At 33.5% G+C, this 15,249-nt stretch overlaps 1 protein-coding gene across 6 annotated transcripts in view; it reads left to right on the plus strand.

Annotated features, from left to right (window-relative positions):
- Positions 1-15,249, plus strand: part of LOC128983573 (glycerol-3-phosphate acyltransferase 1, mitochondrial) — a 223,575-nt gene that overhangs the window by 17,138 nt on the left and 191,188 nt on the right. For 2 of the 6 annotated variants that reach the window (XM_054402894.1, XM_054402898.1), the window contains exons 1-2: positions 3,185-3,305; positions 4,259-4,381. The exons of 2 other annotated variants lie outside the window; for them this stretch is intronic. In XM_054402894.1, the coding sequence (XP_054258869.1) occupies positions 4,290-4,381 (92 nt within the window). In that variant the 5' untranslated portion in view covers positions 3,185-3,305; positions 4,259-4,289. Of the gene's footprint in view, positions 1-3,184; positions 3,306-4,233; positions 4,382-15,249 lie in introns of those variants that run through there. 2 more of the 6 variants (XM_054402897.1, XM_054402896.1) reach the window with 2 other exon arrangements.

The raw sequence follows: 15,249 nt of genomic DNA on the forward strand, positions 1-15,249 counted from the left end.
TTCTTTGCGCGGAGAATACCCTGGATGTAATGTGACACACAGGTCCAATTGTCCTCACCCTCCGTCATCATCGGTATGACCGTGTCCACCGACAGCAGTCCTACTAACTGATGAGCCTCCAGGCGGGGCCTTTCCCAAAGCTGGCAGTGGAAAAAAAGACACACATCACTAACGCTAACGCACATCAAAATTAAACGCCGTAATTCAACCCGGCTTATACCAACAGACGACATTTCACATAAACTACAATCTTCCTTCCTGTTAAACGGCAGGAATGACATCGACTAGCTGAATGCTGCTGCTGGGTAGCCGCTACTGACATTCGTTGTGTGACAGCTACTTCACTAGACTAGCGGCTACTTCACTAGCCGCTACTAAATAGCAGATTTAGCAGCTAGTAAGTAGCCTAGTGTGAAACAGGCTTAAAGAAATCAGTGAGCAGAAGAAAAAAAGAGGACTTTGCGGAAAAAAGAAAAGAAGAAGAACAGAATAATACCGACGCATCTGCAACACGACCTTCTAGTCGAAGGGGGAGGTGTAACTGTCGCGCATACGTACAAGCACTACCATGCTGTCACTGTTATTTTCAAAGTAGTAGTTGTAAACTTTTAGTTCCGTTCCCCGTTCCACGGCCACCGTGTAACTGTTATAGCTGTTTGCAGGGTAGGGGTTCTTGGATTTTTTCATTATCAGCACGTTTGGTTGGTTTGGTTAGGTTATGACAGTTTAATTTCATAATAAAAATTATAAAATTGAATTTGAGGCATTTATAATTTTATTTTATGAACAAAACTAATTTTTCAATTAGTAAACCTTCAGTCAATCAGAAGCCTCCAAAAACACTGTTGGCAAAACTAATACTGAATAACAAATTGTACGGCTAGGCTAGCATTATGTGATTGCTATCAATTTAGTGGTGGAATTTATTGTCATTTTCGTTTAGGCCTACCGGTATATAACTAATAGTAATTAGGATGTGTTGGTATACATTTTTACACCCTATTTAGCTTAATTCTGTCCGTTAATATCTGTCAAACTGAGTATGCGTGGCAACTCCGTTAACGGTTACAACGTTACAAGGTGTGGTGTGGTGACCAGGAACGGGAAGTAACGCAATAAGTTCTCTTAACTGAAACTGCTACTTTAAAAATAGCAGTGACAGCTCGTGCGCATGCGCGACAGCTGCACCTCCCCCTTCGACTAGAAGGTCGTTCAGCACGAGCGTAGCCAAACTGTTTGCGGAAAATTGTTATCTCTATCACTGTCGCTGTCAAAACGTATCGTTTGTAAGTTACATTTAAATTTAACCAAACTTGCTGATAATGAAAAAATCGAATGCAGGTTTACTAATCGAAAAAATAGTCCTGTTCATAAAATAAAATGATAAATGCCTCCAATCAAATTTTATAATTTTTTTATTATAAAATTAAACTGCAATAACCTAACCAAACTTGCTGATAAAATCGAATAAAGGTTTAACGTACTAATCGAAAAAATAGTTCATTGCATAAAATAAAATTATAAATGCCTCCAATCCTAACAAAAGATGTGCAAGAAGTAATCGCATTTTAAACTAAATCTTTGACAAAAAGTTAGTGCCACCGATGGGATTCGATCCGGCAACCATCAGTTCTTCAGCCCGGTACGCTATCCACTTTAGCACCGTATCCGATGGCTCTACACTGTATCATTGCGGTAAAGGTGTTCCCCAGCAAACACAGAATGTGTTCGCTGGTGTTCCCTCAAGAGAAAAGACTGACTTTACGCCATGTCATGAGACATAACCACCTTAATACAGTTCGGCCCCGTTCGGCACGGCGCGATGGTGCGGGGTGTTATGATCGGGAAGTTTTCGTGTGGCAGCCACCAGTGGCCGCGTGGGGCGAGCCTTTCATGACAGGAAAATGCCGCCCTTCTGTGCATGCGCTAGTACTAGTACTATACTAGATTACCCGTGTGGCTCAATGAGTACTAGCACTAGCAGCAGTTGCAGCTATGTATTTCAGAAAGTCACGCTCAGCTCAGACTGAGACTAGTATCTTTGACTACCGGTATTCTAGTATCATCTTGACTGCACTGGCACTGCCACCATTAACTAGTTCCTCAAAATTTGATTTGTTTGTTTATGTTATGTTATGATTTTACTGTTGATATGGGCCTAGCTTGTTTGTTTATCTGTATTTATGTTATGTTCATAGAATTAATAAGTTAAATAAAATGTTTTACTGTTGCTACTGTACTATGGTGTACAAAGAAACAAACAAGTTATACTCAGCAACACTCGGATAAATTACACATTATTTTAAGCTACAATAATTCTTGGGATAGGTCTGCCAAGAATGATTTGTCTTTATTTGTGACAGTTTTCTGGTAATTAACTTATTTCAGGTTAAAAATTAACTTTTTACTAAATAGAAGTCCTAATATAATTGGAGGTGGAGAGCGAGCTGATCTCTAGAGCTTTTTGAGAATTGGCATTTATTTGGTACCTATCTTCTCTTTTGGAAAATATGTCTGGGTACAATTGAAACTATAGATAACGGTATCTAAACCCACCCAAGTTACTTAATATTTATTTTCTAAAATAAAGGAGGTGCCAGAGGTTACAAGTAAAGTAATACAAACATAAACCTAATTTGTACAATTCTTCAGTTAATTAATTGGTTTGGTGTTCAGTGCTACGGGTGAACCGTTCCAGTTTCAAGTGGATTTTTGCAGCAGTTGCAGTGAAGATACTAGTGTGATTTTCTGAAAAGGCTGCAGCTGCTACAAGTGCGACATGGCAGCTACTAGCGCATGCGCAGAAGTGTGGCATTTTCTTGTCATGAAATGCTCGCCTCGTGCGGGCCCGAAATCCCGCGCTCTTTCACTAGAAAGCTCGCTCCCCACACTGGACCCATTTACATTCCTTTAGTCCTTTGCTTTACTAATTAAATAATTTTTTTGTAACTGTACAATGTCCTGATTAATCTTTACTTTACTTTACTTTATTCTTTACAAATATCAACTTTCAATTTACCAACACAACCTATGCTCCTACATCCGATCCTCTACACGCATTACGAAATTCAACTGATAACAGTTTGTATCAGTAGTTTTCTGCGTCCCAGTGAGGGGCGAGGGGCGAAGGTTACCACGTGATATGGACTAGCGCCTGTTGGTGTACCGTAGCTGGTTGGTAGCGAACTAGCGAGTAGCGATACAACCAACAACAGTGTACTAGTAGTGTTTTGTGCGTGTTGCCGTCACAGCCAGCCAACGCGCAACGGTCTGTCGCTTCAGTGTCAATGTGTTAAACTAGTGAGGTATAATTTCATCGTATATGGCTACCTTGCTGCACGCACCCGTTTGGAATAGGATAAGTCGAGAGATTGGCGTCAGTCGTCGCTTAAATCCTAAAGAGTTTCACAATTCGGTATTACGGTGTAACATTTTATATAAAATATGGTTACTCTAGGTATTTACAGAGGATATTACGAGATTGTCGTTTAAAAAAATCGATTTAAGATTTTAGAACTGTTAGATAAACATTTTATTTTGGTTTATTTAAATAAAACCCCTACCCAATTTATCGTTCAAGTAAGTTTTAGTCCTATAAGAACTCGTAATTTTAAAAATCAGTACCCTACCCTTTGCAACTTAAATCTTTAATAAACTTACTACTGATTTTGTAAAACTGTACTAATATGTTTGTAGGACCGCTAAAAATTAATTATTGTGGTGTGAATGCTACTCAGTACCGCGCAGCGCTGCATGTTCGCAGCATAGGATACAGTTTTTAACTTGGACGTCGTCAAGTTATTAAGACCGCAAACGTATTTCTCTATTTAAGTACCTAAGTACAGTACAAAGTTTCGTGCTCGGATTGAGTTTTATGATAACCACGATGAACCCTGTAGCAACAGCACCCCACCTTAGTAAATCTACGACTCGTAGTTTAGTTGGTTCGTCAGTGACAAAAATGTAGAATGTGGTTCCAGTAGCGATACTATAATTATGAAACGGGGTTTTGCAAGGAGAAAATATAAATTGGCGTGACATTGTACATACGTTGTCGAATGGTCCAAGGAAGTTTCGCTTTTTTCAGTGTACAGCGTACCGCTTGTGAGACCGGTAACGGGATATTGAAAAAGCTCGAGCGTTGCAACAACGTGATTATATAGCCTACACTTGGAACTGTGTGGCTTTCCTATTGAACATCTTCAACAAAAAATATGTTACTATACCTCGCAGGTTGTCAAATCTGTTTATTTTTCAGTGTTAGTAAGTGCAAATAAACATACAGAAACATGTTCTCTTTTTACATTGTTAACGGCGCAATGCCTGGACTATTTGAATGGTGTATTTTTTGTGGTCTCGTGTATTGGCTGTTTAACAAAAGGTAAATTAGCTTTTATATTATTTTCTCTGGTTTTTCAGCTTTAGAATATTTTTAGCATTTGTTAACTAAACGCTTTCGTCAGAATCAAAGATCCTTTTTAAGTTAGTTACTCATTATATTTACTAACATTATCAACTAATTGATGTAGAACATTGATCACTATCAGGCTGTTCATAACAGCTTTGACTAACAGGTAGCCCACATATAAAAAAGGGTAAACATGTTTAATTAATTTACTAAGAGAGTAATGTAATGCTGTATTGACTTTGAATATTGACCATGTTGAATTTTGAACACTGAAAGAGAAATAACAAATCTATTTTATAACTAGCGCATTCTGTGACTGGCTCACAAACTAAGTTCTTAAAAAAATGGCTGGTCCATATAGATGGGACGTATATAGTTTTGTATATCTATAGTATTGTTGTGCCTGGTCTTTTGAAATATTAAGAAACTATATAAAATTCTAACTATACAACTATACAAAATTCTAAACAAATAATGTAGCATTTAAGACAGCAGACAAAACTAATATGATTATCAAAGCATCAAGGACTAAAAACTGTAATAGCAAATACAGTATGCATCTCTGATTCTACTCTACAAAAATATCAACAAGCAACTTAATATACAAACCAGTTCTTTTAATCAGTTCCATCGTCCATTGCCTTTACATTTTCACACTTACCATTAAGTAAACATAGTAACAGATATTTTTATTGATTTTAGAAACAAAAGAACGCTGTGTGCTGCTTAGTTTTATGGTATTTTCCTTGGTTTCATTTAATCAGTGCTGTGGCAAAACACAAATAATAAATTTAATAAATGAAGTAAATGTGAACTGAAAGCTGTGTTAAGATAAAATAAGAGTATTTTGTATTACCATTTAATAATTAAATATATTTACACATATACAACAGATTTTAGAACACAAAAATCAACTACGTACAATTTAGTTATTGATTATATTATTTAGTTTAATTTAAGCATAGGTTTAGCAAAACACAATAACTAAATTTACCTAAATATACATAAAAAAACATTGTGATGTGCAAGTCATGTTAAGTCTAACACATGTTAAGCAGTTCGAATTTATTTAAAGTAGCCTCCAAATTCATACAAAACATCTATGCATTGTAATTTTCTTACCGTTTTCATGAAAATATATCAATAACATTATTTTCATAACACTTAAGACACTTTAAAAATCGAAAGCAGAGCCTGGGTTGATACAGCAACGCTTTTAGAATCTTTTTTAGCGAATTTCCCATATAGGGAATAAGCTATTACCGTAGTACTCATGGTAAGACCTGGACGCGGGACCGATTTTTTTTTTCGTTTTGAGGTCCCTAGAGGCCAAAAACACCATCCGTTCAAATTCATATATATATATATATATTTATATATATATATATATATATTTATATATATATATATATATATATGTGTCCGTCAGCACGATAACTCAAGCAAAAATGATCCGATTTTGATGAAATTTGGTACAAACGTGTAAACCTACGTTTATTCGAACGAGTTCGCGATCCAGCATGATCGGACCATGGGAACGGGTGTTTACAAGGGGTTTTATGGGGTAAAAATAGGTTTTTCCCATTTTTGACCCAAAAAACTTAAAATTTTGCAATTTATTTCCAAACCATTTTGTAGAGCTTAAAAAAACAAATAATTTAGTATATTGAAGCGTTATTATGCGCCTAACGGTTACGGAGAAAATTCAAAAAAATTGTAAATTTAAAATTCCCATGTTATTCTTATGGAGAATAAGTAAACTGTTGTAGTTTGCTTGTTTATGAACATATTTTGATCAAATTTGGAAAATTTTTTTATTTCTTACTAACTATTAACATTTTCCAAAAAAAAAAACAATTTTACCCTCCCTGATGCAGCAAACCTAAGTACTTGTTAAACTAATTCTATTTAAATTGGGAATAAATGTTATATTTTTAAGTAGACATTTCAGTGTAAATCCAATCAGTCAAATGGAAATTCGCTTAGTCTGCAGGTTTGCTGCGGCGGGGGTATTTTATTTCTATAACCATTGACATAGTTTTTGAATAAATGATCTTTGATAAATTTTTAGATTAAATAAACCATCCACATAATTGTGTGAAATATTATATTTAGTTTCATTGGATCAGCTGTCTTAAATTGTGAAATATGCAATTTGGCAGTTCTTCTTGTTTACATTGAAATGTCAAGAAGCAAATGTTGTGAGTATTCTCATTGCAACCATGGAGACCAATGAATATTTACTTTTAAAATCCTTACCTCAGAACTTTTAAAGCCAAAGGGGCAAAGCCCACGGGCAGTATTGAAGTGTGAATACGAATAGTCCTATAATGGTCCTTAGTATGGTAGCTATATTTTTGTAAAATTTAAGCCCAGTTGGATCAGTAGTTTTTGCACCTACTAGTTGTTTCCAGTTAATAATATTAACAACACTTCAATTTTATTTTAATAATTTAAATACAATTTTACCTTGTCACTACATAATAAGTCAAAAGTCAATACTCAATACTGTTTTAATAAAGGTTTTAACAGAGTACACAATACTGTCTGACAGAACAGAAAACATTTAGCCTGCATCTTACTTTTGACATGTTAAAGATAAAACTCTTTCCATCTGATGTTTTTTCGCAAACATTCTAATAACGTCTTTAACCAGAAGACCTTGGTTTCGTTGTTCTTAAACCATCATTTTTAGTTAATCAAAAGCGGAGTAAGTGCAATGGCCCATGGTGAAAGCAGGGCTATGGCAGATAAGACAAACTTTTTGAAGTTTCTGTCCTTGCATTTTGTGATGGTCATGGCAAAAGCAATTCGGCATTGGAACTGCCGATGTTTGAATTTAAAGAAAAAATTTCCTTCTGAAGATTCTAAACTTAATTGGAATAATAATACTCGTTTTCCAGCCGAACTTCCAGTAATCATTTCCAGATTTAATACTTTTTTATGGATTCAAATTTCTTAGTAAAAATACAATTCCACCTTTTTTAAAGCATAACTTGACAGACATAACCACTTGCTAAAGTGTGGAGAAATTCATCAGGGACATGTAACTGGTCTCCCTCTTCTTGTACCAAAGTGTCCACTGAGTAGTAAACTCTACTGTCATTATTTAGTTGCTTAGCTATTTTACTATTAATTTGGCCACCATGGTCATTCTTTGGTAAAATTATTCCATGATTTTTGTCTTTTTAAGCATCTTTAGAGAATCCTTCACTGAAGATTTTGTCAATGATATTTTTATTCACTATATACATTGTGGTGGAAAACTTATCAATGTCTCACAAAGACCATTAAAACTGCATACATAAACCATCTCATCTAATAAGTTATCATTGTATTTAAAAGTAAACTGATAGGTAAAGAGAAAAGGTAAATATTAAAATGACAGAAGGGAAACAGGCTATTTTTAACCGACTTCCCCACTACCAACAAAAGGAGGAGGTTCTCAATTTGTTTGTGGCGATGTTTTTTTTTTCTATGTATGTTCACCAATTTCTCTGTGATTCTTTTGCCAATCAGCGTGGTTCCACCACCAAAATAACCAGGAGAGTTTCTATTTGGTACCTTATATTATGTTTAGTTGTAATATTTGTTTCGGTGAAAAATGCTGAAAACCTCAAATATTCAACATTTATTTTGTTTATATTTGTGCAGAGAAGGCAATAAATAATAATAATATTCCTACAGCTGTTAGTTGAAACCATTTAAATGAAGCTACAGACAGTTCTTCATGAAACAGTTGTTTCATATTGATTAATAAACTATTTCTTGCCATGGAGCCTAAATAAATTACAGTACATTGAAAAAAATGCATTTTGTTTTGGTTTCTATAAAAAATGTATTTCAACGTTTGGCCTGATTTGTGTACAATTCTGTTTTGAGTATTGAATATTCTGACTTATAATAAAAGTGTATTGTGAAAAGCAAAGCATTCATAAAAGAGGTCCAAATATAAATTAAATGCAATTATTCCTTACACGACCTAAGGCGTGTGAGAGTGCATAATCGTAAATCGTCTTAAAAGTGTTAAATATTTTAATTACTAAACATGCATTTGCAGATATGGAATGTTTATTACTATTCTCTACCCATGTACTATGGCACTATATATATACTACTACTAGGTACTATATATATCATATCAATACTATTATGCCTGCTTCGGAAAGTCCTAGAGGAAGCTGATTTGCAATTTCGACTACATCTTGAGCAAACAAAACCACCTACCCCTTACACCACTTTTAGCGGAACCAATCTTTCATGTACATATTTTCCAAAGGTACTATACGTGATAACAACCAATTTTCTACTTTTGAGAGATTTTTTAGTGCTGGTGGCTGAGGAATAACTTTCATATTGTTCCAAAAGTCTTGAGACGTTACTGTATTTATTTTTATAATGTATAATTACACCGATTTCAGGAAACGATGATGTCTGGCATTTCAATGTCAGGAAATACATTTAGTTTTTCATTGGGCCTAATTTAATGGACAACTCTTTGTTTTTAAGGAAAAACTAAAAATTTTAATTTTTATACCCATTGATTGTGTAACCTGAACAGGTGACGAAGCCAGGTAACTTAAACCATTCAGCTTGAACAGGTGACTCAAGCAGTTTTAAAATAATGATTGTTCTGTGGCACTTTTTATTGTTTCAAACAGTTTTGCTTACCAAAAACCCTCAAGTAATTAATATAAAACAAATTATACAGTCACTAAAAATCATGAAATAATTTATTTTTGTAAAAAAAAATACAACCGACTTCAAACGCTCTAAAAAGAATGAAATAATTTCAATAAAGTAAACTTTTGTATTAGTCAAGCTCACGTATTTCAAGTCGGCTCTAACTGCAAATATGAATATAATAAAAAGATTGAGAGTGTATTTTTTAAATCAATAAATTGTAGCTGGTTAACATAAATATATATAATTTATTTTTGTAAAAAAATACAACCGACTTCAAACGCTCTAAAAAGAATGAAATAATTTCAATCGAGTAAACTTTTGTATTAGGCAAGCTCACGTATTTTAAGTCGGCGCGGCTCTATGATGATTGTTTATACAAAATTGAAAGAGGGTGTCCATATTGCAGGTGACTATCTATAACTAAAGGTGTTAATCTGCATGTCTTTTTCATAGCTATGCGTTAATTGTTATTTTATTACCGTAATCAGAGATCGGCATTATAGTGGTATTAACGAGTATCTTTTAAAAGATTATAACGCATTTAAATGTTTCTAACTTGGAAAAGTAATGTTTTAATACTAAACTAGCTTCTTTTCCCTATCATAATATCAAACTAAATTATTTTCCTATTCATATATAACATTTGTGTGTGTTATTTTCATAATGCATTTATTCTGAAGTAAACATAAAATACAAGAAAATATTTCCTTTAATATATAAACAAAACGGTTCAGTATGTTTTTTTATATATTTATGTTATCCAGCTACAATTTATTGATTTTCAAAATACACACACAATATTTAATTTCAATCATATTTGCAGTTTGAGCCGCACCGACTTGAAATACGTGAGCTTGCCTAATACAAAAGTTTACTCGATTGAAATTATTTCATTCTTTTTAGAGCGTTTGAAGTCGGTTGTATTTTTTTACAAAAATAAATTATTTCATGATTTTTAGTGACTGTATAATTTTATATATATTAATTACTTGAGGTTTTTTGATAAGCAAAACTGTTTGAAACAATCAAAAGTTCCACAGAACAATCATTATTTTAAAACTGCTTGAGTCACCTGTTCAGGTTACATAATCAATGGGTATGAAAATAAACGTTTTTAGATATTCCTTAAGAAAGAAAGAGTTGTCCATTACATTAGGCCTAATGAAAAACTAATTGTCTTTTCTAGATACATTAAAATGTCAGACATCATCGTTTCCTGCAATCGGTGTACTTCTACATTATAAAAAGAAATACAGTAACGTCTCAAGCCTTTTGGAACAAAATGAAAGTTATTCTTCAGCTACCAGCACTAAAAAATCTCTCAAAAGTGGAAAATTGGTCGTTAACACGTATAGTACCTTTGGAAAATATTATATGAAAGATTGGTTCAGCTAAAAGTGGTGTAAGTCATGTAGGGGGTTTTGTTTGCTCAAGATATAGCCTATAGTCGAAATTGCAAATCATCTTCCTCTAGGACTTTCCGAAGCAGGCATAATAGTATTGATATGTTATAGTAACTGGGTAGAAAATATTAATAAACATTCCACATCTGCAAATGAAATATGTATATGAAAGATTGGTTCAGCTAAAAGTGGTGCAAGCCATGTAGGTGGTTTTGTTTGATCAAGATAGCCTAGTCAAAATTGCAAATCATCTTCCTCTAGGACTTTCCGAAGCAGGCATAATAGTATTGATATGATATAGTAACTGGGTAGAGAATATCAATAAACATTCCACATCTGCAAATACATGTTTAGTACCTAATTAAAATATTTAACACTTTTAAGAAAATTGACGATTATGCACTGTCACACTTCTTAGGTCGTGTAAGGAATAATTGCATTTAATTTATATTTAGACCTGTTTTACGAATGCTTTGGTTTTCACAATACACCTTTATTTGTCAATATCATACAGCTATTCACTGAAACATATATGTTTTTGTAAGTCAGAATGTTCAATACTAAAAACAGAATTACTGTATACACAAATCAGGTCAAACGTTAAAATACATTTTTTATAGTAACCAAAACAAAATGCATTTTTCTCAATGTAATTCATTTAGGCTCCATGGCAAGAAATAGTTCATTGATCAATATGAAGCAACTGTTTCATGAAGAATTGTCTGTAGCTTCATTTAAATGGTTTCAACTAACAGCTGTAGGAATGTTATTATTATTTATTGCCTTCTCTGCACAAATGTAAACAATCTGCACAAATGTAAACAAAATAAATGTTGAATATTTAAGGTTTTCAGAATCTTTCACCGAAACAAATATTATACTTAAACATAATATATAAGGTACCAAATAGAAACTCTCCTGGTTATTTTGGTGGTGGAACCACACTGATCGGTAAAAGAATCGCAGAGAAATTGGTGAACATACATAGAAAAAAAAACATCGCCACAAACAAATTGAGAACCTCCTCCTTTTGTTGGTAGTGGGGAAGTCGGTTAAAAATGAAAACATATTGAACTGTTTTTTTATATATCAAAGGAAGTATTTTCTTGTATTTTATGTTTACTTCAGAATTAATGCATTATGAAAATAACACACACAAATGTTCTATATGAATAGGAAAATAATTTATTTTGATATTATGATAGGGAAAAGAAGCTAGATAATATTAAAACATTCCTTTTCCAAGTTAGAAACATTTAAATGCATTATAATCTTCTTAAAGATAATCGTTAACACCACTATAAAATTATAATTTATTACCTTATTAAAAAGTTTCCTTTATTGAAATTATTTTATTCTTTTTAGAGCGTTTGAAGTTGGTTGTATTTTTTTACAAAAGTAGATTATTATGAAGACAGGTGTTTCCTTTTAAGAAATGAATCATATGGTAGGTAATCTTAACAAATTTTGACTTGTATATTTAAAGTACATGAAAACGTTAAGTCCAATGGAGCAACACAAAAAAAAATACAAATGGATAAATATAAATAAATAAATAAAAATAAAGTTAAATATAAATGGAGTTGGACTGAGCGTGACAAAAGTTATTCCATGACTTCTATAGAGAATTCCCTTTAATTTGACACCTTAATCATCAAAATCGGTTCATAAATAAAAGAGTTTTGGTGTACACAATAAATTCCTTACGGAATTAGAATATTAGATTAGTTTTGTATATAATAAGTATAGGCCTAGATATAAATATTTTTTACGAAAGTAACTATTTTCGATAACAGCTGATATCAATGAAAGTAGTCGTTTTCCAAGCTCTAATTTAGGGCGAGGGAAAATCGATCAGCTGATTTTCCCTCGCTCTAAATTTACTTTCCCTCGCTCTCAATTAGTTCTCCATTTATTCACTACGCGCGCCAGTGTTTTGTTACGGTTTAATTTAATGATTTTAATCAGCTGTATGTATTTTTAAAAGTTGTGTTATTCTTTTATTTTGATGTTTAAACAAAATTTATTGAGAAATATACGTAGGTTTCTTTTTAGAAGATTTTATTTTATTTTGATGTTCAATCAAATTAATTGAGAAATCAAATTGTTTTAATATACTGAGGTCTGCTATTCTGTGTTTGTGTATTTTTGCGTCGTGATGAAAAGTATCGTCCATAACTCGTACCGAAAGTTATTATCCGGCACTTGCTCCATTATTCCCTTCCTCGGCTTCGCCTCGTACGTGAAAATAGCTCTCACATACTCGGCTTCGCCTCGCACGTGAAATTGGGGTTCCCTGTGTTCGGCTTCGCCTCACACAAAAACTTGGGCGCGCGACGGAAAATGCCACTTTCGGTCCTAGTAATGAAATATACTATTTCACCACAATATGATGTTTTAGCGAATTTCCCATATAGGGAATAAGCTATTACCGTAGTACTCACGGTAAGACCTGGACCCGGGACCGATTTTTTTTTTCGTTTTGAGGTCCCTAGAGGTCAAAAACACCATGCGTTCAAATTCATATATATATATATTTATATATATATATATATATTTATATATATATATATATATTTATATATATATATATATATGTGTCCGTTAGCGCGATAACTCGAGCAAAAATGATCCGATTTTGATGAAATTTGGTACAAACGTGTAAACCTACGTTTATTCGAACGAGTTCGCGAACCAGCATGATCGGACCATGGGAACGGGGGTTTATGGGGGCTGTTATGGGGTAAAAATGGGTTTTTCCCATTTTTGACCCAAAAAACATAAAATTTTGCAATTTCTTTCGAAACTATTTTGTAGAGCTTAAAAAAACAAATAATTTAGTATATTGAAGCGTTATAATGCGCCTAATGGTTACGGAGAAAATTCCAAAAAATTGTAAATTTAAAATTCCCATGTTATTCTTATGGAGAATAAGTAAACTGTTGTATTTTGCTTGTTTATAAACATATTTTGCCCAAATTTGGAAAATGTTTTTATTTCTTACTAACTATTAACATTTTACATAAAAAACACTTTTACCCTCCCTGTTGCAGCAAACCTAAGTATGTTTTAAACTGATTCTATTTAAATAGGGAATAAATGTGATAATTTTAAGGAGACATTTTAGTGTAAATCCATTCAGGGAAATGGAAATTCGCTTAGTCTGCAGGTTTGCTGTGGCGGGGGTATTTAGCTGTTACATACGTTAGTTGGTGGCTAAAAGTTACGTTTTGTTGGCCATGCCAGCTGTTATCGTCATTTGGGGACCGAGCAGGTTTTTACATTCCTAGGGCCGCAAAATCAGCTGCCCGCTTACTTTCTTAAAACATAAATGCTCATTAAATACACAATCAGTATTCATAGCATTGAAATAGAATTGTTTTACTGTCACCGCTGCCTAGCAACTGTTTATTATTACCGTACTAGTGCACCTGTTGCTCGAATTCGAGCAATTGCAAAGTGTTACAGGCGTTATTTCAAAAGAAATAAGAGTACCTATTAATTTCCGGTGACTTAGAAGAGTTAACTCAAAGATAATGTAATCAATTACTCCACTCCAGTTATCGAAACTGAAAACGAACTCACTCTGAAAACGAAAGCTAGTTGTAGCCTATATGGATATGCGACATACGTACTAGCGGCCATACCCGTGCTGCGCAACGGGAAGAGAATAATTATGTTCTAAAGATATGCTGTATGACAAATTATTAATTCATAAATAAATGTCCACGATTTTTCACAAAGCACCAACAATAGTATATTTCGTACCTAGGGCCGAAAATGAGGTTTTGCCGGCTCGAGATAGCTTTTAAGTTCGAGACGAAGTCGAGGACTTAAATCGATTGAGAGCTGCAAAACCATTTCGGTCCGTGGTACGAACGCTATTTTTCACCAAACTATACCCTATTACCACTATTCACCACTATAATAATGCGGTTAATAAGGTTATGTGAAGAAATAATTTGAGGAATCAGCAAAAATAAAAATAAACTAGCTGTGTACCCGTTCTACGCACGGGGATATTATAGTATTCAGTTGAAACTTTATATAAAGAACAGCAGTTGGTTTGCATATTTTCAGATATACTGGCCAAACTATTATACATAACTCCATTTTATGTTGTTTGTTGTTGTTCCGGATCGGTATGACAATCAATAAAAGGTTAAATTACCTGTGTCCGCCGGTCGATCCTAATGTATCCTATTACAGGAGATGCATTTCGGCGAAATTAAATCGCCATCATCAGTTGAGCTTCCCCATTAGGTGCGTCTTGGAGTTTTTGAAACACATACACGAACTGTACACTTATACACATGACGAATAAAACATAAATACACGGTATGCCTACTTTTATTTTTACTATGGACTTGTAGACGCTCGTCGGTCGTGTGCCGAGTCTCGACTGAAAACGCTCATTTAAAAAATGAAGTTTCCCAGCCATATACAACACTGATTCAAGGTCTTTTTCCCGGTTATCAAAACTCAAGAACAATTTTATACACAAAGAATCTCTATTTTCATTTACGGTTACCCTACAAATTATTGCACTTGCAATTAATTAAATCCGTTATGTAAGGAAAAACGTTTTTAATCTTACTTTTGGATTTGCTTTCAAAACGTGATCGTAATTGGTTGCGGTATTTGTAAACAACATTCAATGTAAACATATCAGTGACAGCTAGAAGAAATAACCTTGATTCGAACAGCTGTTCGTTATTTTATAGATGAATGTGTGGTAAACATTGGGAGAAA

This window comes from Macrosteles quadrilineatus, unplaced genomic scaffold (genome assembly GCF_028750875.1).
Source record: "Macrosteles quadrilineatus isolate MER2022 unplaced genomic scaffold, UCM_ALF_1.0 Scaffold_1__1_contigs__length_201487025, whole genome shotgun sequence".
Taxonomy (NCBI): Eukaryota; Metazoa; Arthropoda; class Insecta; order Hemiptera; family Cicadellidae; genus Macrosteles; species Macrosteles quadrilineatus.